The sequence below is a fragment of the Drosophila biarmipes genome, chromosome 3L (assembly GCF_025231255.1).
Source record: "Drosophila biarmipes strain raj3 chromosome 3L, RU_DBia_V1.1, whole genome shotgun sequence".
NCBI classification, from domain to species: Eukaryota; Metazoa; Arthropoda; class Insecta; order Diptera; family Drosophilidae; genus Drosophila; species Drosophila biarmipes.
In genome coordinates, this window is record NC_066613.1 from 7117397 (window position 1) to 7141618 (window position 24222).

Genomic DNA, 24222 nt, shown 5'->3' on the forward strand with positions numbered 1-24222 from the left:
CGAGCGGTACGCCACAATTTGCTTAATATTAAATTTCGAACGTTTTTTGTCGCCAGAAGATACTGTCAAAGAATTTAAAAACCAGGTTTCACAGGAGTCTCAGAGTGGGAAATGAATTGAAGAACAATAGAACCCTTTTTGGTGATAAATATTTGAATTTTTGTATAAGACCATTAACCAATTTTGCAAGAGAAAAATAATAACTGTGGCAGATTCTGATAACATAGAGCTAGAGCTAATCATGTTTTACTGATCCCCACATTTTTAGAGGTCCCTGCAATCCCTTGAAAAGCAAAAAACAAGACATCGTTTTAATGTTGTTACCAACTTTATTTGTTACGTTCTTAATCAGTTCTTTCAATGATTCTAAAATTTCCAAATAGAAAACTTAAAGAATTACATATTAAAATTTATCGTTTTCGTTCATTCTTCATTAAAACTGAATTTTAAGTTTACGCAAACTGCGGCCGTACAACCGCGCACGGAGCGCCTAAAATCTGCGTTGCAGTGCACCTACAACGGAAGTAAGTATGCGAATAAGAAACCGTGGGCAGGCAAAATGCTTCGGTGGCGTTGCCGACGACCAGCTGACCCCATCCCCTCGGCTGACAAAAACTCAGCCGCCGGATGGGGAGACTCTGGGCGCCCACGTACGCCGAAATGATAGAAGTAAACTACAGAATGTACGTTGCTAGTTGTGGCTTTTGTTGTTTGTTACACGGATGTTGCTGTTCATAGTTGTTGGATTTTCATGTGTGTAGATGTGTGTGGGGTGTGGAATTTGTTGGATTTACAACTCGTCCTTCTTGGGCGCCTCCTCCTCCTCCTCGGTCTCCTCGGCGGGCTCGGAATCGGCAACCTCACCGTTGGCATCGAGGAACTTGACGAAGTCATCGAGAGTCCTGTCCAGGTTGAAGTCGATGACCTTGTTGTCCTCCTTGCGGAAGTACTTGATTGTGGGGAAGGACGAGATCTTTATGCTCTCCAGCTCGTTGGCAGTGGAGTCCATCTTGGCAATGACGATGTCCTCGTTGTCCTTGTACTTCTCGGCCAGCTGGTCGTAGATGGGGGCCAACTGCTTGCAGTGTCCGCACCACGGGGCGTAGAACTCGACCAGCACGCTCTTGCTCTTGTCCAGGGCAACGCTCTCGAAGTTGCTGGAGACCAGCACCTTGACGGGGTTCTTGTCCCAGTCCTCGGGCAGTTCCTGGGACAGCAGATGCTGCTTCAGCTTGCCGTCCAGGAACTTCTTGAGGAAAGCCTCGATGGTCTCGGCGGACAGGTCGTTCGACTCGGGCTTGTACTTGGCCATGTCCTCCTCCAGCTTGATCAGACGGATGGTGGGCACCTCCTCCTTGTTCATGCCGAAGAACTCAAAGATGCGGGTGTGGTCCTCCTCGTCGGACGAGATGGTCACGAACAGAATGTCATCGCGGTACTGCTTGGCGATTTCCCTCAGGGGGTCCACGTACTTCTCGATGTGGCCGGCCTCCTTGGACACGAAGAACAGCAGGTGCGACTTGATCGAGCCGCCGAAGATCTTGGAAGCGGACTCGTGGTTGAAATCAACGATCAGAGGCAGGGACTGCACCTGGGCGAACTTCTTCAGGTTCTCCTCGGTCAGCTCACCCTCGAACACGGACTTCTTGTCGTCGAAGGGCTTGAACAGGATCACAGCGTTGTCCTTAGCCTCGTACTTGGTGATCACGTCCTCATTGCTGCTCACACCGAAGACGAACGAGTCCAGACCGTTGGCGGCCTTGGTGAAGGTCTTGGCCTCCTCCGACTCGACATCCTTGAAGAATCCAATAATGGCAATCTCGTTGTCCTTCAGGAACTGCTCGGCGTCGGCGACGCTGGTCAGGTCCTTGGCTGGTGGGCCGGTCTTCTTGGTCACCCAGGCAATGATGTCAGCAGCCTGGCGACCACCGCTGTACTCGACGGGAGCACCGCTGCGGAAGAACTTCAGAGTGGGGTAGCCGCGCACGGCATACTGCTCGGCCAGCTCACCCTCGACGGTGGCATCGACCTTGGCCAGCTTGATGGGCGACTCCTTCTCGGCCAGCTGCTGGGCAGCCTTGGCGTACTCGGGAGCCAGTGCCTTGCAGTGTCCGCACCATGGGGCGTCTGGAAAGAACGCGAAGGGAAACATTGGTTAGACATTGAAAGCAGCGGCTTTATAATCTTAGGAGTAGTAATAAACAGGTTTAAAGTTAAAGCCATAACAACTGGCTACCTATAGCTATAATTGCTCCCCCATCGGTCTAATGTGTTTTGTCGAGTCCATCATGGTGTGACCTACACGTATGTTATAGTTTAAATTATTTATAGATTCTATCTTCAATTGTGTATAATCGTTCCTAATTAAGTTGTGTAGCACGATGCAATTGTGTTCGACAAATTGTTAGGTAAACTAATTTGTTAAAATGTTTCAGTAACTGCCATTTAGTATGGTTGAATTCTGATTTAAACTTATTTATTCATTTTTGTGCTCCAACGAGCAGGTGCTTTAAATTAGGAAATGCTAAAAGTTCAATGATTTAAAAGAAATACCGAAAATGGGTTGAAACAAATTTTATAGTTCCTTCAAAGAACTTTTAACCTTTGTTAAACTTCATTTCACAGACCATAAATATTGCCTATTGGCATTACAAAAATAATTAACCTGGTTTTGTATATTTTGGTTGATAAATATTTAAAAAAATTTAAGTAAAGATATCTAAGTATTTAATGTCTTTCTTGGCTTTGCCAACCGGTAACCATCTATTCTAACGGCTTGCAAAATGGCCTAAGAAGTTATTCAATCTTGACGAGCTCGAATAAAAACTATTGTTTGCCAACAACTTCTGTTAATATCAGTTTCTATTCTACGTCAATGAAGGGGAAATTAGAGAAATGGAATTGAATAAACATATTTATCCAGTTGGCATAAAGCAACCTTTAAAATCTGCAGATTATGTATTCTTAATCTCTCTTGTTTACATCAACTACAGCTTTGCGCGCACTGTTGGCCCGCCAGCCAAGTGTAAAATTCTAAATTTGGAGCGACAATTATATGCGCTAGATTTGCCACGCATCTGGAGCAGGGCCCCTAGGATACTGCCCGCCCGCCACAGCCACCAGCAGATGTTGACTTATGCAAACTACACGTGTCGCAGTCCCATTGCCCAAGTGCAGCTCCTCGAAGCCACGACTGCAGTTCGGTGCGCATCCACGCACACGAAATGGATTTCGAGGCGGGAAGTCCAGCAGATGACATAATGCCCGGCTTGACAACGTCAACGATTCCGATTTCACCGTTTAAATAGTATATTGTGTCTTATCTCCCGCTTCTTTAGATTTAGCGTAGCTACAGCTGCGGCTGACGTGGCCCTGGCATTGGTTCCGCTTCCACCAACATCTTAATATAGTCTTTATGGAGATAAGAGCTCCGCCTCGGATGAGCAGACAATTATCGACTTTGGCTGACGTTGTCACCTCACAGCCATGAAACAGCACCGCCCAAGAGCGACAAGAAGTGCAAAAGCTTAATTAAACAACTGAGGAGAAAACGCTGGCATAAACAAACCGCGCAACAATCCGCCATATTGCTGGCCCCCAAAGATGCCAGGCCAGCATATCTCGTATCTGGCGGCTTAAGGCCGAACCGGGGAACTTTCTGTATCACTGATTCACGCTTATCTCGCGAGTGTTTTTCACACTTGCCAGATAACAATGGGTTTTCGATTTTTGGTTTATCATTTGGAGAACATAAAACTTCATTGAAAAGTTTTAGGCACAGTGAGCCCAAGAGAGGTGAGAAGTTTGTGTACTTTATGGCATGTAAGCCAATGGGGTGCTTTGGGCTTATTTTTCTTGTCAACTTTTCATTTCGTTTTAGAAAAAGCTATCATTGAAATATCTACTAAGCTTCCGAACAATAAACATTTTTATTTAATTTTCTGGATACATTTATTTTTTAAGTTTATGTAATCTGGTGATTTGAAATATTTAGAAACGTTTAATTCATATGGAAAATAAAAAAACTTATCAAATGACAAAATTAAAAAACAAACGTTTTTCCGAAGTTCATCTAAACCTGTTTTCCCCACTACAAGCTAGTTTGTAGCTACTTTTCCTCGCCTAATGATCTGTTGCTCGCGCTGGGCAGCACTGGCGGCGCAACACCGTTAGGCACGCGCAGAGGCAAAGAGTTGAATGAACCCTCCAATGCGTGGCCGCTGCGCCGTGGAAAAGGGACCGAAACCAGATTCGTAGCGAGAATTAGAACCGAAAATCCAAGGCGGAATAGAAAGCAAATGGCGAATAAAAAGTGGTTTGATGCGGCTAACCCAGATTCTGTGTGGGAGAAAGAAAGAAGAGTGGCCCGACGGCTTTTGCTGCCTTTTGTTTCCACTGGAGAATCTCACTGCGAGACGGTTGAAGCGGATGTGTGATACGGGGCCACGCCCCAGCCCCAAACTTAGAACAATAACTAGAAATGCAGATAAACGCGGAGCATATGGAGCATCTAGTGTTTGCTGCGCACAACTTTGAGCTTCCTTTGGCATTTGCCATTTGGAATTTAAAATTATAGCAGGTTTATGGCAGGCACAATAACAAAAAGTGCCGCGCCGACTGCCCTCTCGCTCGCGCGCACAGGTGAGGGAAAGAGACGACAGTTTCGTGCGAGAGCGGAGAGCGCTCTCTCCACCCTTTCCACCGACAAGATGACGCGAGAGATAAAACTGTTAAACAAACGATAAACGGCAGGAAAATCAACTAAACAAATTTTCCAGGCGCAGACTGGAGGTGCTCTTCCACCTGCATGAGCCATCACCAAGGATTGCATCGCAACACGACTTTCCACATTTCCAGTCAACAACAACTGCCACGCAGACAGATTTTCTCCGACGCCTGGAAAGACCACGTAGCCGCTGGCCCGCATGATTCAGCGAGTGCGAGCGGGAGGGCGCTAGCGGCCGGCGCATTTCGCGTTTTTACACTTGATTTTCGCCACTTTTGGCTGCTTTTTGTGCGAACTTTTCGCAATTTCGGGTACTTACAGAACTCGACCAGCACGAACTCGTTGTCGGCGATCAGTTGCTTGAAGTTTTCCACGGTCGCCACCAGGACGCCCTCCTCAACTTTGACCTCCGCCTCGGCGGAGGCGGCCACGTAGGACGCCGCCAGGAAAAGTGCACAGATCAGGAACTTCATCGCGGGCACTTCGTCGTCGCTTCGCTTGGTTGTTAACTGAATCTAATTGCCCTGCGTGGGTGCAGCACTCGCCAACAAAACTGGGATCGAACTGCGCTGAACTTGCCCGGTTGCAAGTAAAATCCAAATGAATCAACTCTGGACAAGTCGGGGGATTTATAATCTTATATATGTATTAGGGAGGACAGAAAATGTATCGATATTTTGAGTGGAAATGCAGACAGACCATTTCTGCTTCCAACATTTCGTGGCTGTTGGCGGATGGTCACATCAGCTGATTTCGAATTTGCTCTCCCTCTCTTTTCAACAGAAATGTTTAAGGACCTGAGCAAGGGATGTAACAAATAAATTGAAATGTCAATTCTTCGATACTTTGAATAAAAATAAGTATTTCTATGGTCATAACTTGAATTTTTTTTAACAACTAAGAAAGTAAAACCCACGTGAATCGGTCAAGTCGGGGATATATATTAGTCGTCGTAATTTTTTGGCTTTTAGGTACCTTTAAAGGCATTTTTATATTCAATTATTTCGTAAGTTATGAAAATGAAAACTCAATAAGCCCCATCATTTACACAAAGCAAGGAGCCAGCAAAATGCTATCAAAATGCATTTCTTTCTGTACAAACATGACTTGACATTAAACATAAACTTGCTTAAAAGGTGTGTAACTTTTATACCTACTATAATTATTATAGATTATTTTTAAAACCTTAACTTTTAAAAAACGTTGAGTTAAAACATTTCTGTTTAAGAATAAGTAATATTGATAGCACCAAGTACGAATGATGGAGAAAAAGTGGATCAACGCTCCGTGTAGATTAGAAATTTTCCAGACTTATAAATCCTGCTTATAATTTGTTTTAAATAATTAAATCCAAATCATTTTTATTAATCTATGTATTTCCCTATGCCTATTATTCAGTAGTTCCAACTTTTATAAGATTTTAAGTTAAATGGTAAGCTTTTAATATTTTATGACAGTATTTTTGCTAAAGCGCAAGCATTTTTTATTTTGTTTCTATGTTACAAAAATGAACCTGTAACGTTGTTTTTAAAATTGTTGTTTGCTTACATACAGAAGAATGTATTAATCTTCATTCATCATTCTTATAAAACCAAGTAAACCTATGAGTAAACATTCTATTCGTTTTAATAACATATTTCGTGCTTCAAAATTGGTTTTCTCAATAACAAATTGTTAATTTCTTATATAATACTTATGTTATTGTCATGTGTCATCAACCTTTAACAATTAACGTACAAGGGGTTGTGCCAATTCGAATAAAATTTTAATTGTTGTTGCAGTTGGTTTGTTTTCCGGTTCCTTTGTAAAAAACGTAGGTCTTAAGATGATAAGTAAAATATAAATAAAACTCATTTATTCAACAACTTAAACAGACATACAGATGTAGAATACAATTAAATGCACACTGCAAACACGGAATTCAGGCGTCACATGCGACCACCTGTTGAATACATTGCTCGACTATGCGGAAAACAATATCGGCAGTTTTCTCGCTGCTAAAAGGCTTATCTATGGGCGGTACATGCACGAACAGACTTCGCTTTTTGTCCATATCCAGGGACTTGAGATAGATGTAGCCGCACAGAAAGTCGCCCACATTTTTGGAGGCCTTCGTAGCGCTCAGATGCCTGGCATTATCACTGTGCGGGGGTTCTGTGGGAGCCACGCAGTCGGCGCATTTCTCATTTACGATCGCCACAATCTTATCCACATCGAGCTCGGTCTTCAAAACATTCGCATGCCCATGGTTGGGGAGTTCGCAACTGCCGTTGGGTAATCTTTTATCACAATTATCAGCTCTTCGGAACTTGTGGTTGTAAGCCAGCTTCTCGATGTAGACGCACTTTGCGACCCCCGAAACGCCGACATGAATGACCAGCTGGTTTGGGAGGGGAAAAGTGATATCATCTCGGTCTCTATCTATTTATGGTTCAATTGAGTGCTCATTCTTACATCTGGCTGGCGCTTCCAAATCTCCGTCACGGCCTCATCAACGGCTCCATATTCCACCGCAACCAGACGCTTTTCTATATCGTATTCTATGTCATTGTGGGAGAGGACTTCGGGAAGGAGCTTCACAGCCTCCCAGCTGGCATTGACTGTTTCGTGGCCGAGGAATGGCCCGAACCCGGAGACCACAATTAGCTTTCGATCCGACGACGCCATAACAAGCACTCCTACTGGACCTCCCACCACAGCAAACTATGGTGTGCACCATATGTTCGGCGTCTTCTTCTTCGCCCCTAAAATTTTGCGTTCCCACTAGTTTTCTTTTTGGTATTTATAATTGGAATAGTGGATCAGTTAAATAAAAAAATATTTAATTATTCCTTACTAAAGTGGAACCGGCCTAAATACGAATTTCGGTAAATTAAAAAAACAGGACAAATCCTGGGTAATGTTTTATGTTGTGTTTAAATTTGTATACCTCGCAGAGGGTCTTTCCGTTCCTAAGCAAAGCATATTTTTAAAGCTATTAGGAAGAAAAATAAATGTAGTTATTATCAGTGTACAAATGTCTTAAATATTTAATGAACTTTAATAGTTTAAATGAATTCTTGTATTGTTTCCATTCATTGGTTACTACTACAAAATATTTGCACATAATTTGTCTAATCAAAGTTAAAAAATTCTTGTAAACTTATTTTTGTACAACAAACAACTGTAACGGTTGTAAAAAAAATATTATAAAATGAAAGTAGAATGAGGTAGTAATACAAATTTTGCTAACAACTGGGTGATATTTAGTAATAATTTGTAAATTAATTAAATTAATTTGTGTATTACAATGTTGGTAAAATTTAAATTACGCTTTTAGAAAATATTTTTTTAATGCATTTTTTATTAAATATAATATGTGTAACCCGAAATGTGAAAATATTAATAGTAATACCCAGTAGTATGCGGCTAACCCACCGTAAATATACCAAACGACATGGTATTTTTCGGTATTCGGAACACCTGAGCCATCCGTTTTTGGGATTTTTCCCGATACACAACTGACGACGCAGTATGCGGTCCCAAACAGAGCAATAACACTTTGGGCGACAACAAAAAGATAATCCACTCCATACATTCCAAAGATCCGCGCAGATGCAAGCGAGCGACCCGCCATCGATCCGATAAAGCAGCGAACTAGATCCGGGCATAGGCAATATTGAGGTGAGTGCTACCTGGTAATCTAATCGCAGCGGATGAGTTGAGGGCTCTCCTCTGCTGGCAGCGGCGCCGGCAGAGCGCCACCCTACGCACACAGGTGAACTTTGCACATTAACTATTCATTAACCTCGAACAGGTCGCCGGTGGAGCGGGAAAAGTGGTTAGCAGTTGGCCCATTTCACACAGGAACGGAACGAGCCCGAGCCCGAGTCCAGTCTAGACCATCCCGCAGAAGAGAGTCGCTTTCCAATCGTTAACATGCTGTCGCGCCTGCAGGACTTCTTGTCACGCCACCGGCGGAAATTCATAGTGACCGGCGTTCTGGTGGGCGGTACCATCTACGCAGCACGTTACGCCCAGCGGCGTTTCGTGGAGTTCCAGGAGAAGCAGGCGAGGGAGTTCTTTGAGAGGACGCGGCGAATGACCCATTTCGAGTCCACGGAGAAAACCTGCAACCAGGTGATCCTCGGCATGGGCGAGGAGATGTGCCAGGCGGTCCTCAGGGAGTGCAGCACGGACGAGTTGCTCGAGCAGCTGCGCCAGAATCCCAAGAACAAGCTGGAACTCTGGGAGGACATGAAGATTGTGGCCTTCACGAGACTTGCCACCTACGTGTACGCCTCCTCCATGCTGGTTATTGCACTGAGGGTGCAGCTGAACCTCCTCGGTGGCTATATCTACCGGGACATCATGACGGAGCAGAAACAAATCACAGACGAACTGAAGCAGCAGTACCTCTCGCTCATCCGACACTTCATTACGGAGTCGGGCATTCGGGACCTGGCGCGATACATTCGCACCCAGGTCATTGCTGTCATCAAGGCCATGCCGCTGACCCAGCAGCTGTCCCTAAACGACTTGGAGCAGCTCTTCTGGTCCCTGCAAATGGCCATTAATGCCGACACTCGTCGAGACCCGAACTCCCGCATGAGCAAGTACCTGCTGCCCAGCCAGAATCCCAGCCATTCGCCGCTGTTGCAAAAGATGTTCAACGAGACCCTGGATCTGCTGGAGAGCGAGGATGCCATTGGGGTGTGCTCGCACAACGTGAGCCGGGGATTCGTCCTGGCCTGCGATGCAATAGCAGAATCCATGGGTGAGACGCTACAGCATCTGCCGCCAGCTGAAGTGCAAACGCAACAGGAGCAGTCCCTTAAATTCAACCAGGCAGGAACCTCAGGCGCCAGCAGTTCGAAGACCCAAAACCTGGAGAACAACAACTTGCTGAATATCAACCGGGTGCTAATGGCGCTGGCCAAGCTCATTCCAATCATCAGCGGCCTCACCTCAAGGGGTTTCGACAGCACTTCGCGACCACACAACCTGCCTACCCAGCTGATAACCTTTTACGTGGTCGCTGAGAAGACAAAGACGCTGGGGGCTAACGTCTATGAAAGCTTCAGCTCCGCTTAGGAGACCGACAAAACTTGGATTATGCACCCGTGCATAGGCTAGGCTAAGGCATTTGAAACATAGTTTATATACCTGTATATTTTAAATACGATCATAATTCTCTGAAGCGTTGTTTGTATGTCTGCTTGAACCCAACCCGTATTAAGTTTAGCTCCTAAGAATACTTAATCGAAAGCGAGTGTAAGGTATGCTTAAGCAGGGAAACAAATCGAGTAACGCGAAGGCCTTTTAAAATAACTGGAGAGTGTAATATGTGCTTAGGATATACAAAGAATGAGATGCGGTTTTTATATAAACGACCTGAGGGTTATCTGGTATCGAAAATAAATGGAAAAGTAAATTATATGTATGTGCGTAGTTCTGAAACCTTTATTAAGAAATCGATTCAAGTGGAGAACAATTAGCATAGAGCATTTTCTTTATTACGGATTTGTTTATAATTTAAAATTATTGGCTACTGAATAAATTAATCATTCCTTTTCTAAGTTGACCTTCATTTTGTATATTTTGATAAACTCTGGGTACTCACACGAGTTGGTAAAGAAAACTTCCAGTTGGATAGCAACTTCGAGGTTTTCAAAAGTATACAAGGATGCATTAACGCGGAACTACAACGGGTCGCTTATCTTTTTTCGCTATCCAGTGATATCTCCACAATTGCGTGAAAGTTAGTTTTTTGTTTTTTTTTTTTTTTAATATTTACCTTAATATCACTGAAAGAAATTGCATTCTGTTAATTTCATTTATTTTGTTTTAGTAACTCTCGTATGAGAAAAACAAATTATAGAGCATAGTGTTTGTTTGCTTCTGTATCTTCAAAACGTAGACACAATTTTTATTTGGTTAATTGCATTTAATTGCATTTAAGAAAAAAAAAATCATAAAATAAAAAATAGTGTAGCATAGTGTATGGGAAAAGCAGGGGGATTCTAAAACAGCGAATGTCGAAATCTTTAGCAATACAGCTCCGCATCGATAAAGAGCGGTTTTAGGAAATAAGAGAACGAATTTTTTTTAGGTAATGGCTGAATTGGGGCTCCTGGAGAGCAAACTAACCAAAATTAAACGAAAGCTGACATTTTTGAGCTTTAATGTCCTTTTTCTTAGAATGCTTTTGGAAAACCGCGATCCATGAGATTAAAATAGAGTTCATCACGTTGGTTTTTGGTGAGACTTACTTATATATATAGCGTCCAATTACAAATTATGTTCACAATGCAGCTACCTCTTCTCTTTCAAACCTTAAACTAAGTTAAAAATATAAGCAACATGTCGAAAAAATCAAAAAATCCTCTATGAATGCTTTATTTTTATATTTTTTGTGCGCCCCCAATGTTACTTTTATAAACTATTTAAAATATGTGTGCACGGGCATAAGGAATACAGATTTCAAATAAATCGAAGTGATAAGAAACTGTATATATTGCACGGGAATTTGTTGCTAGTTTGCTTGTGCAATGTACTACTTAAATATGGGGATAGCCCGGAAAAGTGTTTAGTCGTGCCAGAGAGTTAAACCGGTTCGAAAAAACAAGCAGTGGTGTTAATAACGAGGTGAAATAGGTTATAAAATTTTTAAATTAAAATATATCTGAAATAAAAATTAAAAAAAAGAAAATTAAATAAAAAGGAAACGTGGTGAAGTCAAATTTTAATATATGCGTGTTTAGCGAAGACGCGAACCCTCGATAACGCTTGTCTTTGCTATCAGTGAAAGGGGGTGGTAAGCCGCCCTGTGATAAGACAGCTGTGGCTTTTGTTTGTTTGCCATTTCTCTTGCTCTTGCCGCTCTCTCCTTCTCTTCCTGCAGTTGCGCAGAAAAGCCGCCAAAGAGGGGGAATTAAAATATGAATAATGCGGATAGTTATAAAGCAATTATGGTCCCTTAAACAACGCACAACATTAAAAGAGAGCAAGTTCGAATTCGGTTAGGCTATTATTAGGTGAATCCACACCTCTACCTCCCTCTTCCCCCGGCTCGCAGGACCTCTCTTCCGCTCTCTCCGCTCTCTCACTCCTGTGGGTGCCCAGCTGTCTGCTAAAAGAACACATTTACATTCTCGGCTTTGGGCGCAGTTGCAAAAGTTACGTGAAAAGGCAAGGACACCGTCACTTTCATACCTCTGCGAGTCTGTGCGTGTGTGTGTGCGGAGAAAGCATTAAGTTTAGAGGCGAAGGAAAACCATTTAAAACCGGAAACTAAGCCACCTCCAAGCGCAGTGTGCAAATATGAAAAGGACTGCGAAAGGTACTCACATTAGCTTGGCCAGCAAGAGGAGAAAAGCCTAGGGATCCGCCACAAACAACCAACCAAAAACACACAAACAACAACAACAACGGCGGCTCAATTGTGTAAGTGCACTTGCAAAATGTTTATTGACCAGTCGAGGGGCCAAAAGGCCACTTAACCCATCAACTTTCGAGCGGCGAACCACAAACTTTATTGATTGAGAAATGGAATATGAAAATCAAGGCAAGTGAGGGGAGCGGCAGACACCACGGTGTATTGGCAACGGGACACAGACAGTGCGTGCGTAAAATGGGGTGGTAAGGGGTGGTAGGGCTGGCGAGTGGGAGGGGAGTGGGGGTGGGGGTGGTGGTGTTGGTGTCAGGGGGAATACCCCTCACATGTGGGCTAAAAATATGGACACTTTATTATTAGAAAGGCCACAAGTGAAGCACTAGCCCACTAGTTGCCAAGTCACAATCAACAAATCCCCAGGAAAAGTCCTTCGAAGAGAAGGAGCACAAAACAGGAAAAAAAACAAAACACAAAAAAAAATCTGAAACCGAAGATGGGAGTACCCTTGGGAAAATCACCTTATCATTATTATAAGGTATTTAAAGGTATTAACCTTTTAAACACTCCTTTTTAGAAATAATATGCAAGGTTTCATGAAATATTAGTTAAATGAAATACTTAAAAATGTTGCATTATTGTAATTATCAATTCCAGCCTTATCTATCTTAACTGACAATATCAAGAATAAAATCTTAAGATAAAGAAAATAAAAATGATTGATGGCGTCAAGAGTAAAATCATGTTATTTAAGGATACCCCTCCAGAAAGTGTACAAACTTGTAGCCGAGAAAGTCAAGTGCGACAGCGTGAAGACAACAAAGAAAAGGCATTTCCCAGCCAAAGGCCGCGTGGGACATTCAAGGAAACAATGCATGCAAGTCGGGCAGCCCCTGGGCCCCAGCTCTTCCATAAGTTTCCCCTCGGAGTGCCTGAGCCCCTATGCTGCATAGTATACGTACATATATAGGCATATCGACACACTAAAGGCGTAGATCAAGTGCCTTGACAAGAGGCCACAGCACCTAACTAAATATAAACACATTAATTAGGGAAGCGAAAGCAGGACACGATTCGAGCGGTGGAAATGCGTGTCATGGAATTTCCCGGAAAGAATTACCGAGGATATAACAGAAAACCGGGGTCCAGGTGGACTGGGTACCTACAAGCTGGGTGCCTAATTTGTTTATTTTGTAAGAGGTTTAACGTTGTTATTACCTCAATTTAAAGAAATACAACTTAAAATATTTGAATAATTAGAAAAGATTAAGAAAACCACTAGTTTTTGTCATAATAGAACACGTAAATATTTAACGTGTTCCCAGAATATGAATTTGTTCTTTTTATTCTATACTATATTATTTTCAGAAGTCACCAGGCTACAATAAAAATATAAATTTAAGAGGAATTCAGCAATTATCTGGATTTCCTTGAACTTGTCAGGTCTTATCAGTGCAGAGCAGAGAAAGTGCTTTATGTTAGCTTACTCATGCCCTGTACACATACATATAGATTTCTAATGAAACCAACTGATAAACACCACATTTAGTATATATATTAATATTGTTGCTAATTAAAGTGGAATATTAAACACTCAGAAGCCGGGAAAAAGTGCAGTTTAGCGAGAGCATTTCGAGCAGGAGCACAAACAAATTAAAGCTGTTGTGGAAGTAAATGTGCCGAAATAATAATATCTGCAGGGATTTGTCAAGCCGGAAACCGCGCTATAATCGATAGATTGAATTGAAAGGTGAATAAGTAAACACGTGTCATGTGCTGCTCGGACCCGTGTAAGAAATAACAGGTAGAGCCCCAGTTCCATAGCCGTTGAGATCTTTGCATGCGGTTCTGTTTGCTCAAGCCACTTTCCGTTCCCATCCCCAGTCCCCCATGGGAGTCCTACATTCGCAGCATGAATGAACGACTCCAACTACATTTTTCATGCAAGCCGAGGGATCCGTTCTGGTTATCCCCACTCCTTACTGCTTTCTCCTTTCTTCTGCTGTTTGCTTGTCAAAAACGTCAAAAATGCGATAGTGAAGACCCCAATGAGGACCAGGGTGGCCCGAAGGCTGCACTGCAAGCAAAAGCTTTACCAACGTACTAATATTTCCCACAAAGTTTGCGTTGTATATCATTATATCGTGTTACTTTTCCCCCAAAACTTTCTTGCTTTACAATGAAAAGTTTTAAAAGCCCTTTAAAAAATATGTTGTACCTCAGTTAATAATTAAAAAGAGCAAACTATTCTTGATAAAATTGAATTCTACATCCCCTTCTTAATTTGTAGGATACTTTTTAGCTACTGAAATTAGACAGTTCTTTGCCCAATATAGTAGTTACTTGCGTTTTTTCGAGTGTGGAATAGTTGCCAAGTAGAGCGGGCAACTTAAGTGGCCCCCGGCCACAGTTGCACCACCTTATTTGCGTGGCTACCGAAGTAGGGGAGCCCCTAAGTGCTGTTGCAACCGCCGGCGCGATGACTCACACAGACACATTGGAACAGTGCCATAAATGACATGTGATAGATGGATGGACACTTGGTGAGGGCTCTGGGGGATTAGCCAGGAATGTGGCCCAAATGAAGCTGCACCCGCCTGCTGCCGTCTCCTGTAATTAGGCCCCTCGGGCAGGTCCATAAGAGCCGTTGATAGTAGCCAGCTCTGGGAGGCGGCCCACACCCACCTCCTCCTACTTGTCCAACCACTTTGCCCGGTTCTCCGGGCCCTCTGTTCTTTCTATTACGTATACGCCCCGCCGGTTGATGTGGAACAGCTCTTGAGGCGCGACAGCCATCTGCCTCAATATTTGGCCAGGGCAAACTTGGATTGTCGGATTCGAATATTTTTATTGACTGAACGTAAGAGACTCTCGCCTCTCCCGCGCGTGGTCGCACTCATATACATTTTGACGGAGTTGGGACAGTTTTAACGAATCGGAACTAATGTCACCTAATTCATTCGTTCAGCCATGACTGGCGGGAGAAAGCTAAAAATTATACCGATCACCATTAGATCGATTGCGGCTAAGTGCTAAAACAAGCGAACTCAGTGTAGATCAGGAAGTTCTATCCATCCTCCATAGGAACTTGTACAAAACATTCCACGCGCTGGGATTAGGAAGTGTGAGTGAAACCAAAAGCAACTCATTTAAAGGTCTCGAAGACGTGTCACTGAAAAATGCAAGATAAGGGGATTTCTAATGGGTTCCAGAGAACATTATTAAAATATTATTTCATTTTTGTTTGCGGCGATAAGAAACAATTATTTGAACTTTTTGTGTATGTGCGTGTCCAAAACGGAAAAAGAGTTTTAAGAAATTTATTTTGTTTACTTAAAAATACTTAAGTTTTAAAAATTGCATCAAATAGTTTTGCTCTCATTCACTGTAAAACTGATAAAAATTGTACTGCTGAAATCCCCAGAGCCTGCTTTATACCACAAAGTAAGATTAAAAACCCGGCAGTGGGCAACGTACCGCCCCTGCGATCGTTGAAACGAAACATTTTTAATATTGAGCTCAGTTCTCGCAGAGAGTCCAAGCGATCAACACGATTTTCGTAGAGTATTGTATCAAAATACACTGTCAAATCGACGAAAAATTAACACGGGTAATTAGTGCTGGAAATGCGTGGCTCCGGCCGACATGAAGTACAAAGGGAATCGAATATTTGGCTTTATAATTTACTATCCATCTCGTTTGTGTATCTATCTCGCACAGCACAATGACTAACGCCAGCTGAAGAAGACGCAATCGGTTCATTGGCCCCCGAAACCCGTAGTCTAGAGCCCCATCGCCGAGGACAGGGAGCGGTCACCATGCGACGTCCGAAAATATCCCTCAAGAAGTACTTCTATTTCACGCTGATCTGCGCCCTCCTCCTCATTTTCGTTTTCAACCTCAAGTGAGTAAGACAGCAGCCGGCGAAGGTAAATGGGACCGGTCAAATATTGATCTTTGGGCACCGGAGAGCTAGAGCAGGGGATGCAGCCCATCAGTTTGTGGAAGGTGTTTGAAAAACAAACATAGACCACAGTTCGATTTAATTTAAACATTTTAGTACGCTCCTCTAGTGCTGACGCACGAATTGTTCTGCGTATAATAAAATTATTTCCTCGGAATTCACATGACTTTTTTATAAACATATGTATATGTACTTATTTATTGCCAAAATTGCAAAGAGTCACCGTCGGTATTCAGTGTTTCTTGGTTCATGGGAGCAGTTTCTTTAGCACGTATGTATATCAGTTAAATGAAATTAAACCAAACAACTAATTATAAATTAAAAACAACGTTCGAGGTTAATTAAAATTTATCAAATGCTTATTTTAGATCGTACTGTGGATTTCCTAATTAAAAACGAAACAAACCTGACAAAGAAATTCGAACAGCTAATGTCATTATAAGTGGTAGTGAGTATTCTATACTCACTTATTGCTCAAATTTCGGGGAATTTGAATTCCAATTAAAATCGTTTGAATACAGCTATAATTGATTTATTTTCTTTTCAAATTCTCCAGGGAGAGCGAACTATGGAAGACGCGGAGCTCGCGATCAATGCAAATAACCGCACAGCAGCAGCACCACCAGCATCTGCATCAGCTGCAGTCCATGGACGAGGAGCACCCAATGGCCACCAGTTCCACGCCGGCGCCAGCAGCACCCACTGTGCTGCCCGAAGTGGCGGATAATCTCGTCGAGGACCCGGAGCAGGCGGCTCAGGAGGGGGAGGAGACGGAGGCGGATCGGCTGCAAGAGCCGCCGGTGGAGAAGGCCTGGTTCTTCAAGAACGGAGAGTACTACCCGAAGCCAGCCAGGACCTACAGCAATCGCAAGGCCAGGAAGCGCCATGCCCCGCGTCTGCTGCCCCACCAGGATTCCTACTCCGACCGGATCGTCAACCAGCTGATGTACGTGCCGCACAACTACGAGGAGATCAAGGCCAGCGGCAAGCTGAAGACCATCCTCCTCTACAACGGACTGGGTCCGTGGAACGTGAAGAAGGGCCGCGACGTCTTCCTGAAAGCCAAGTGTCCCGTGGACACCTGCGAACTGACTGCCAATCGAGATCTGGCCAGCTCGGCCGACATGATCCTCTACAAGGATCACTACATCCCCACGGGCATCCGGCGACCCAACAATTCCAAGCAGGTCTCCATGCTCTACTACTTGGAGTGCCCGTATCACACTCAGAACGTCAAGGTGCCCGATGCCATCAACTGGACGGCCACCTACAGGTATTTGCATCTTAAAAAGTATCCACTTATCTTAAAATTCGGTGCTAAAAATGATAAGCACCGGCTTTTGTTGCCATGCCCTCTGATTTAGAGAAAAATTTCAACAATTCTGCCAAAAGCCTATTCCCGAAATATGATTTTAAATCACAAGGGGGTCTTTGGGTTGTCGGAGCTTGGTGATTCATATGATTCACAGTTTTGTTTATTCGGAGTAATTATTAAACATTTTTCTTGCAGACGGGACAGTACTATTGTTGCGCCCTACGAAAAATGGCAGTACTACGACACAAAGGTGCAGCAGCTGGAGCAGGATATCAACTACTCCGTCAATAAGACCAAGAAAGTGGCCTGGTTTGTGTCCAACTGTGGAGCGAGGAATGGCCGGCTCCAGTATGCCCACGAACTGCAAAAGCACATCGAGGTAAATGGATAAATAATAAGGGATATTTAAAATAACAATTTATTTGGTTTTTTACCGAGGCTTAAACCAAAGAATCCAAATTTTGCGGGCATTACTTTCTAGTTTTTTATTTTCTAGTTTTCTATGTCTAAAATTTTGGCGCCCATTGATCCAACAGTTTGAATGCGATTTTTTTATTATAAAGAGATATTCATTTTACGGAATTTTCAAAGAAATAAACTATACAATTCAACTATGATCTAATAAATTAAGACTATGAAGGGTTTAAAATATTATTAAAGAATTTCGAATTCTTTAAATGGTGCCGTAGTTCATAAGGTAAACCGTTTTTATTAATTAAACAAAAATAACTACCCCTTACAGGTTGACATCTACGGGGCATGCGGCAACTTCAAGTGCTCGCGGAGCACGGCGGACAAGTGCTTCGAGATCCTGGACAACGACTACAAGTTCTACCTGGCCTTCGAGAACTCGAACTGCAAGGACTACATCACCGAGAAGTTCTTCGTAAACGCGCTGAACAGAAGGGTTCTGCCCATCGTTATGGGGGCCCGGCCGGAGGACTACGAGGTGAGTGCTCCTCGGAGGTCTTACATCCACGTCGACGAGTTCGCCTCGCCCAAGGAGCTGGCGGAGTACCTGCACATCCTAGATCACGACGACGAGCTGTACAACTCGTACTTCAAGTGGAAGGGCACCGGGGAGTTCATCAACACGTACTACTGGTGCCGGGTGTGCGCCACGCTCCACAACGAGGAGCAGCTGAGGAAACCCCGGTGGTACACGGATCTCAACGACTGGTGGCGGGGTCCCGGGGTCTGCACCACGAGATCCTGGCGCAACTTCAAGGCGCGCAAGGACGTTATCAGCGACTCCAGCGATGACTGAGTCCAAGTCCTCGAGGCGATCCAGATCGTGGGCATGGGCTTTCCGTAGATCAGAAGTCCCAATCATCAGTGAGTCCCTCGTTTTTGAATTGCTGTTTCGTAGGTATCCCATCCCCACTTTCACTATCACTATCCACCGGATGGGTCTATTTTGTTTCGAGAAATAATGTGCGATATGAGGTCTAAGGTTTGAAAAAATGCCAAATCCTTAAATATTATTAAAACCGTTCTCCTAAGATCTTAATATAGTAATCTTGGAATCTTACAATTTCAAAATTTCCACTTTTAAATCAAACTAAATTTCAAGGCCTTTAGTCGCAATCAAAAAATCGGCCCATCCTTTGCTAATCCATGTGTAAATCGTCGCTTCGTTTTTGTCGGAGTTTTACGTAAATGTTTTTTGTAGTTAGTTAGTAAGTAAACCGATCCCCGGAGCTGGTCCGAGGGAGGAACGATTAAGCACTAGCCCATAGATCCCGTGCCGATCGTTGTAACATATACAGAGCAGATGCATAAGACAACGTAGAAACCTAGCCTAGTTATTGTGGATATACAGATGATATGTATACATAGTTCGGTAATTTATATAGTTGTTTAAACCAGAAGAAAGTCCAAAATAGACCATTATAAGGTACAGAGAGGCAAGCCAGTTAAAGTAGTCTGACATTATCAAGCTTAACTACGATGAGAAGAGGCGTCAGCTAATTAGCTTAGATCTTTTGTAAGTGTTTTTGTAAGCAACCAGCAACCGATGACTCGATCTGAAGTGTGTTGCCTGTTAATCGAGCACATTTTGCTTTTCCCTTTTGATTTTCGGTCTTACATCTTGTCTAGCCTGGCTTTTAGTTTAAATGTTAGCTATAGAGAGCTACTTGAAAAGGTTTCCCAGCCTGTTGACTAACTAATTACTCTATAACAGATTCGCACAAGCTAACATATACATCTGATCTAATACAAATACAATCTGCATTCCTATTTTCACAAAATAACATATGACGTATTATTTCGGTTCGAACAGCGCATATGTGTGTTTTTTACAATTTTTGTATTTATTGTGTAACATTTAATTTATAAGTACGGAATAACATTATGTGTGTGTATTTTGATTGTGAACTTGTTTTAATTTTAATTTTTACTGTGATACAAAAATAATAATATAATAATAAAATAAAAGTAAACAGTGGCAACCAATTTAAAATATTATTTTGGCTTCAAACAAAATTATAAATGTTTTGGGCATGGCACATGCTTTTAATTCAGAGAACTCTAAAAATATTAAAAAACGGAATTCTTACACGTTGAAATACTGAAAAGTGCTTAGAAAGCAACGTATACTATACTATAAGTAACAGCAGAGCTGCTTCAGAAAATGACTTGAAGAAATACAAAATCATGTTCAGTTTGAAAGTTTCCATAGCAATCCAGTAGCCTCATTTTTTGAGATTCCATACCCTAAACATGGCACATTTTTAACTGCTTTAGTAGTTCTTGAATAGCAGTTAACTTTTCCTTTTTGGATTCATCTTTTCCTGCGGTGGCAGACACGATCTTTGCCGTAATTTTGCGCTGCAAAGCAATGGCTTCGACTTTCTTGGAAAGCTGAAAATAAACAGAAACTTTAGCTGTTTGCAATTACATAAGATTAAAATCACCCACCTCATAGGCACGTTTGATAATTCCTTGGGGCATCCCAGCTAGTTTGGCAGCATTAAATCCATATGATTTTGGACAAGCCCCAGCTGAGTATTTGTATAGGAACGTAACCGTTTCTTGGGTGGGATCCGCAGTGTCTTCGTTCTCCACCATGCAGGCCATGTGACCCAGGGTGATTCTCTTGTCGTTGTGGAAGAAATCAATCAGATTGTGGTAGTGGGTGGAGAAGAGAGTGCGACACTTGAGATTAGCCAAGAAGTTGACCACGGAGGCAGCAATGGCCGTGCCATCGTAGGTGGCGGTTCCCCTGCCCAATTCGTCGAGCAACACGAGCGAATGGCATGTGGCGTGCTTAAGAATAAGTGAGGTTTCGTTCAACTCCACGAGGAAGGTACTGTGACCGGCAAGAATATCATCTTGCGCCCCCAGTCGAGTGAAGATTCTGTCCACCAACGAGAGACGACAGCTGGCAGCGGGAATGTGGGCACCCTAAAAGAAGTAATTAATTGAAATAATAAAATAAATATAGTTCTAATAAGGCTTACAATTTGCGCCATGATAACCAGCAGCCCCAGTTCCCTCATCAGCGTGCTCTTGCCGCCCATATTTGGACCAGTGAGCAACGACAGTGGCGCCTCTGACTCAGTGCCCAGTTCCAGACCGTTGGGAATATAGGTGGAGGCGTTTACGCAAGGGTGGTAGCCCTCTTTCACTTGAACAAACGGCTGCTCTACTCCAGAGACCAGCTCTGGCACACAGATGACCATCTGTTGAACAGCGTACTCCGCCAGGGAGCCCAGCACATCCAGGTTGGCAACACAGTCGATGCACTGCTTCCACTGCTCATAGTGATTGGAGAATTTCTCGAAAAGGCGACGAGCCAAGTCCTTGAGCACCATGTTGCGTGTCTCTTCAGCGTGTTGCATATCCTTAAGCAAAGCTCGGGTTTCAGCAGTGGTGTAGCGGCGCGAGGGCTTCTTTCCCTTAGTTTGTCCCTCCAAGGAATAAGACTTGTTCGCCTTGCTGGCATGGGTTTCCGGCACGTCCAACTGGTAACGCTTCTTGTCGCTTCCAAAATAAGTAATGCGACAACCGAAGTGGCGCTCCTGCTCCACGAGATAAGTCTTTAGGCGTCCCTCGATCTCGTTTATGGAATCCATGGCCGAATCGTACTCTGCATCCATTCCAGCTTGTGGAGCAATCACTCCCGTTTTGGCCGCAGCATCATGATCAAAAGCAGTGGCAAAGTACTTCAGTTCCTTGCTAAGGTCGGGGAATGAACCTCCGTATTCTGGAAGTTGGGTAATCCTCTTGAGCAAAGCTGTTTGGCACTGATGGAATATCGTGGGCAGTTTGGTAAGTGTGTTGAACCCCTTAAGGACTGCCATGAACCCTAGAAGCTTCTGCTTGTTGTATATCTTCTCTTCGAAGAGAATTGCTCGGGAGTCCGGATGATCCATCTGCTTGATTTGCTTGTTGCCAAAGAGGTGAATCTGCGCCAGATTCCGCTCAAAGTCCGGCATAGGCGCGAGCAAAGCACGAACCTCCTGCAGTTCGGCCGGCATCCCGATTAGCTCTCCAATAGCATCTTGTCGCTCCTTGATGACTTCCACATCGCAGCTTGGGGCACAAAGCCAGTGGTGCAGCAGTCGCTTCCCAAACTTTGTGCAGCAGTGATCTAAGGTGGAGAACAAAGAGTGATCCTCCCCAATAATCCTAAGATTTGACAAGGTAGTGGCATCCAAGACCATGTGGGAACGCCTCAAGGTGGAGGCCACAGTCGGCTTTGCATCCGCTAGCTGATCGGGTGGAACATATAGCTGATAACGTGCCATGGGCAGCACCTTTGGCTCTAGCTTGCACTTGTGGATAAAGAAGATGCACTCGCCGAGAGCTTTAAGGGCCAGCTTGTAGTCGTTATGAGGGGTTAGGCCCAAGTGATCCACATCCGACTGCATGGTGCGCAGGACCAATGGCCAGTTGTCATCGGAACCACTTCCTGCATAGTAGCGCTCCGCTAGCAGTTTAAGGGTTTTCTCTGCATTACAGGCCTGCGACCCATTACTGGGAACCTGCTCTTTGAGTATTCCACCCAGGACAGTGCGCACAATTTGCTGGGATCGCTGGGTCAAAGCGCTTTTCTCATTAAGGAGCTAGAAAATGGAAGTAAATTAGTCGAGTGCCATTTAATAAGCATGAAAAGTAGAGTTAATTACCAAAACAGGCATATGATGAGAAAGCAGAGTGAGCAGGCGAGAACAGTTCTTATCGTCTTCAAATTCGCCCAAGTGGAAGTCCCCTATGGAGGTGTCTATAAAGCAGACACCATACCGGCTCCAAGTACCCTCATCCTGCTCAACCAAGGCCAACATATAGTTTGGCTGATGATTCGGTCCGATCTTGCACTGCGATCCGAAGACCTGGGTGCCACGATTGGTGATCTGGCAGATCTCGCGGGCCACCACTTTGTCAAACTTGGTTGCCTTTATGCGCTTGCAACGCTCGGTCATCATGTCAGGGGTTTCCGTTTGCTCCACGCGGGCCACCTGGAAAACAATGTCTGTTAAGATATAGCGGGTAATAACCTCCTCTTCTTAGCTCACCTTGAATCCCCTGTCTATGAGGATTGTGGACATTTTATCGAAGGATATCTCCGGGAAACCCGAGTGGGCAAACTCTCCGCGCATGTAGGTGAAGCCCAGCTCGTTGACGCCCACGTCCGCATCCATGTGATACAGTTCATAGAACTTGCCCACCTTGAAGAACAACACGCAATCGTAATTGTCCGACTTGAGGACCCACCATTGGCGAACACCTGGCGACAGCCCGTTCAGAAACTTCTCCGGCACATGCAGGGTGCTCTTGTCGTAGTCGGGATGATCTGGACGCCTTCCCGCCTTGTCCTTGATTTTGTCCGGCTGCAAAAACTCCAGTTTCTGGTGGGGCCACACGACGGGCTCATCCAAAGTGGAGGTGGTGGTCACTATATCATCGTACGATGCATCTTTTTTGGCATTGCTCTGCAGGTTCTTCAGTTTCTCCTGGAAAGTGGAACCCTCGGCTAGCTGAATAGTTGTCTCCAACTTCAACTTCTTGCTCGAAGGCTCATTGTTGTTATTGTTGTTGTTGTTATTATGGATCTTGGATTTTTTGCGGGATTTCTTGGGTGTGGGACTGTCCACGGACATGTCTTGCTCGCTGAGTGACACATCTTCCTCGCCGCTGCTGCCGCTATCGTCGCTGGACTCGTTGGCGTCCGGTTCGTAGTCGGAGGCGTTTTCGGAGAAGTCATCCTCCGACTTGGTCTCGTCCATTTCCGGTTCGCTCTCCGTTTCCGGCTGAACGATGCGCTTTCGCTTGCGCAGGCCAGTGACCGCCTCATCATCGGAACCACCGGAAAGGGGCAGCTTCCTCTTGGCCGCTGGCTTTGAATGCTTCTTGGCGGGGTCCTTTGGATCCTCCACTTTTGGCTGCTGGTTCTTGAGATTCTCCTTTTCTGTGGTCTCTGTATCTGGTTTCACGCTCGGTGTCAGTTTTTTTTTGTCGACAGCCGGAGATTTGGAGAAATAATTAAACAATGTGTTGGTGGGGGTACCGCCCACACTTGTGTTCAACTTCTTGGACATGGTAGAGACGTAGAAATGATTGCGAATTGCGCAAAAAACCAGGACAAAGACGCCGGATTATGCGCCAAAACCAAAAATCAGTATGCCCACACGCGATATGTCAGTTAAGCTCCGTTCCGTCACGTAATGGCCATGTACCCACTACGTTGCAGTGAATAAAAAAATACCAAACGACTATGATTGGAAGTCGTTTTTACGTTTCTGTGAAAATTTTTAAGGTCCTAAGAGTAGTTTCGTGCAACGAATTGCTTTAACTTGGGACTAATCTTTTGTTAAATAAACAAGCAAGTGTTGCGACAC

The 24222-nt window shown here is 44.0% G+C and overlaps 5 protein-coding genes across 9 annotated transcripts; 2 read left to right on the forward strand and 3 right to left on the reverse strand.

Moving 5' to 3' along the window:
* Positions 1 to 306: 306 nt before the first annotated feature.
* LOC108030623 (protein disulfide-isomerase) lies at positions 307 to 5349 on the reverse strand. The gene is made up of 2 exons (XM_017103626.3): positions 5046 to 5349; positions 307 to 2127 (listed from the first exon to the last, which is right to left on the reverse strand). Exons 1-2 carry the CDS (start codon positions 5197 to 5199, stop codon positions 791 to 793), a joined length of 1491 nt encoding a protein of 496 aa, XP_016959115.1. The 5' UTR covers positions 5200 to 5349; the 3' UTR covers positions 307 to 790.
* Positions 5350 to 6559: 1210 nt separating this feature from the next.
* On the reverse strand, positions 6560 to 7444 carry LOC108030523 (pyroglutamyl-peptidase 1). Its single transcript, XM_017103412.3, has 2 exons — positions 7181 to 7444; positions 6560 to 7106 (listed from the first exon to the last, which is right to left on the reverse strand). Exons 1-2 carry the CDS (start codon positions 7391 to 7393, stop codon positions 6648 to 6650), a joined length of 672 nt encoding a protein of 223 aa, XP_016958901.1. The 5' UTR covers positions 7394 to 7444; the 3' UTR covers positions 6560 to 6647.
* A 758-nt stretch (positions 7445 to 8202) lies between these two features.
* Positions 8203 to 10284, forward strand: LOC108030684 (peroxisomal biogenesis factor 3). Its single transcript, XM_017103717.3, has 2 exons — positions 8203 to 8389; positions 8523 to 10284. Exon 2 carries the CDS (start codon positions 8645 to 8647, stop codon positions 9797 to 9799), a length of 1155 nt encoding a protein of 384 aa, XP_016959206.1. The 5' UTR covers positions 8203 to 8389; positions 8523 to 8644; the 3' UTR covers positions 9800 to 10284.
* A 432-nt stretch (positions 10285 to 10716) lies between these two features.
* LOC108030664 (glycoprotein 3-alpha-L-fucosyltransferase A) lies at positions 10717 to 19834 on the forward strand. Of its 5 annotated transcripts, none has more exons than XM_044094814.2 (5): positions 10717 to 11353; positions 15819 to 16002; positions 16619 to 17335; positions 17573 to 17756; positions 18120 to 19834. In XM_044094814.2, exons 2-5 carry the CDS (start codon positions 15917 to 15919, stop codon positions 18642 to 18644), a joined length of 1512 nt encoding a protein of 503 aa, XP_043950749.1. In that variant the 5' UTR covers positions 10717 to 11353; positions 15819 to 15916; the 3' UTR covers positions 18645 to 19834. The 5 variants fall into 5 exon arrangements, with proteins under 5 accessions (XP_043950749.1, XP_016959177.1, XP_050742721.1 ...); XM_017103688.3 differs by lacking the exon at positions 10717 to 11353 and adding an exon at positions 11405 to 12151; XM_050886764.1 differs by lacking the exon at positions 10717 to 11353 and adding an exon at positions 13654 to 13848.
* Positions 19758 to 24015, reverse strand: LOC108030673 (probable DNA mismatch repair protein Msh6). Its single transcript, XM_017103701.3, has 5 exons — positions 22900 to 24015; positions 22513 to 22842; positions 20842 to 22449; positions 20300 to 20785; positions 19758 to 20242 (listed from the first exon to the last, which is right to left on the reverse strand). Exons 1-5 carry the CDS (start codon positions 23920 to 23922, stop codon positions 20096 to 20098), a joined length of 3594 nt encoding a protein of 1197 aa, XP_016959190.3. The 5' UTR covers positions 23923 to 24015; the 3' UTR covers positions 19758 to 20095.
* Between the last annotated feature and the right edge of the window lie 207 nt (positions 24016 to 24222).

What these genes read in the sequence shown, in the direction of transcription:
- LOC108030673 (XM_017103701.3), bottom strand. Translation starts at nt 23,922, where the DNA reads ATGTCCAAGAAGTTGAACACAAGTGTGGGCGGTACCCCCACCAACACA. An exon ending in CTCATCATATGCCTGTTTTG is followed by an intron (nt 22,450 to 22,512) that starts GTAATTAACTCT and finishes TCCATTTTCTAG; the next exon opens with CTCCTTAATGAGAAAAGCGC. An exon ending in TTATCAAACGTGCCTATGAG is followed by an intron (nt 20,243 to 20,299) that starts GTGGGTGATTTT and finishes GTTTATTTTCAG; the next exon opens with CTTTCCAAGAAAGTCGAAGC.
- LOC108030623 (XM_017103626.3), bottom strand. Translation starts at nt 5,199, where the DNA reads ATGAAGTTCCTGATCTGTGCACTTTTCCTGGCGGCGTCCTACGTGGCC. An exon ending in GTTCGTGCTGGTCGAGTTCT is followed by an intron (nt 2,128 to 5,045) that starts GTAAGTACCCGA and finishes CGTTCTTTCCAG; the next exon opens with ACGCCCCATGGTGCGGACAC.
- LOC108030523 (XM_017103412.3), bottom strand. Translation starts at nt 7,393, where the DNA reads ATGGCGTCGTCGGATCGAAAGCTAATTGTGGTCTCCGGGTTCGGGCCA. An exon ending in TTTGGAAGCGCCAGCCAGAT is followed by an intron (nt 7,107 to 7,180) that starts GTAAGAATGAGC and finishes CTCCCAAACCAG; the next exon opens with CTGGTCATTCATGTCGGCGT.
- LOC108030664 (XM_044094814.2), top strand. Translation starts at nt 15,917, where the DNA reads ATGCGACGTCCGAAAATATCCCTCAAGAAGTACTTCTATTTCACGCTG. An exon ending in ATTTTCGTTTTCAACCTCAA is followed by an intron (nt 16,003 to 16,618) that starts GTGAGTAAGACA and finishes CAAATTCTCCAG; the next exon opens with GGAGAGCGAACTATGGAAGA. An exon ending in AACTGGACGGCCACCTACAG is followed by an intron (nt 17,336 to 17,572) that starts GTATTTGCATCT and finishes TTTTTCTTGCAG; the next exon opens with ACGGGACAGTACTATTGTTG.
- LOC108030684 (XM_017103717.3), top strand. Translation starts at nt 8,645, where the DNA reads ATGCTGTCGCGCCTGCAGGACTTCTTGTCACGCCACCGGCGGAAATTC.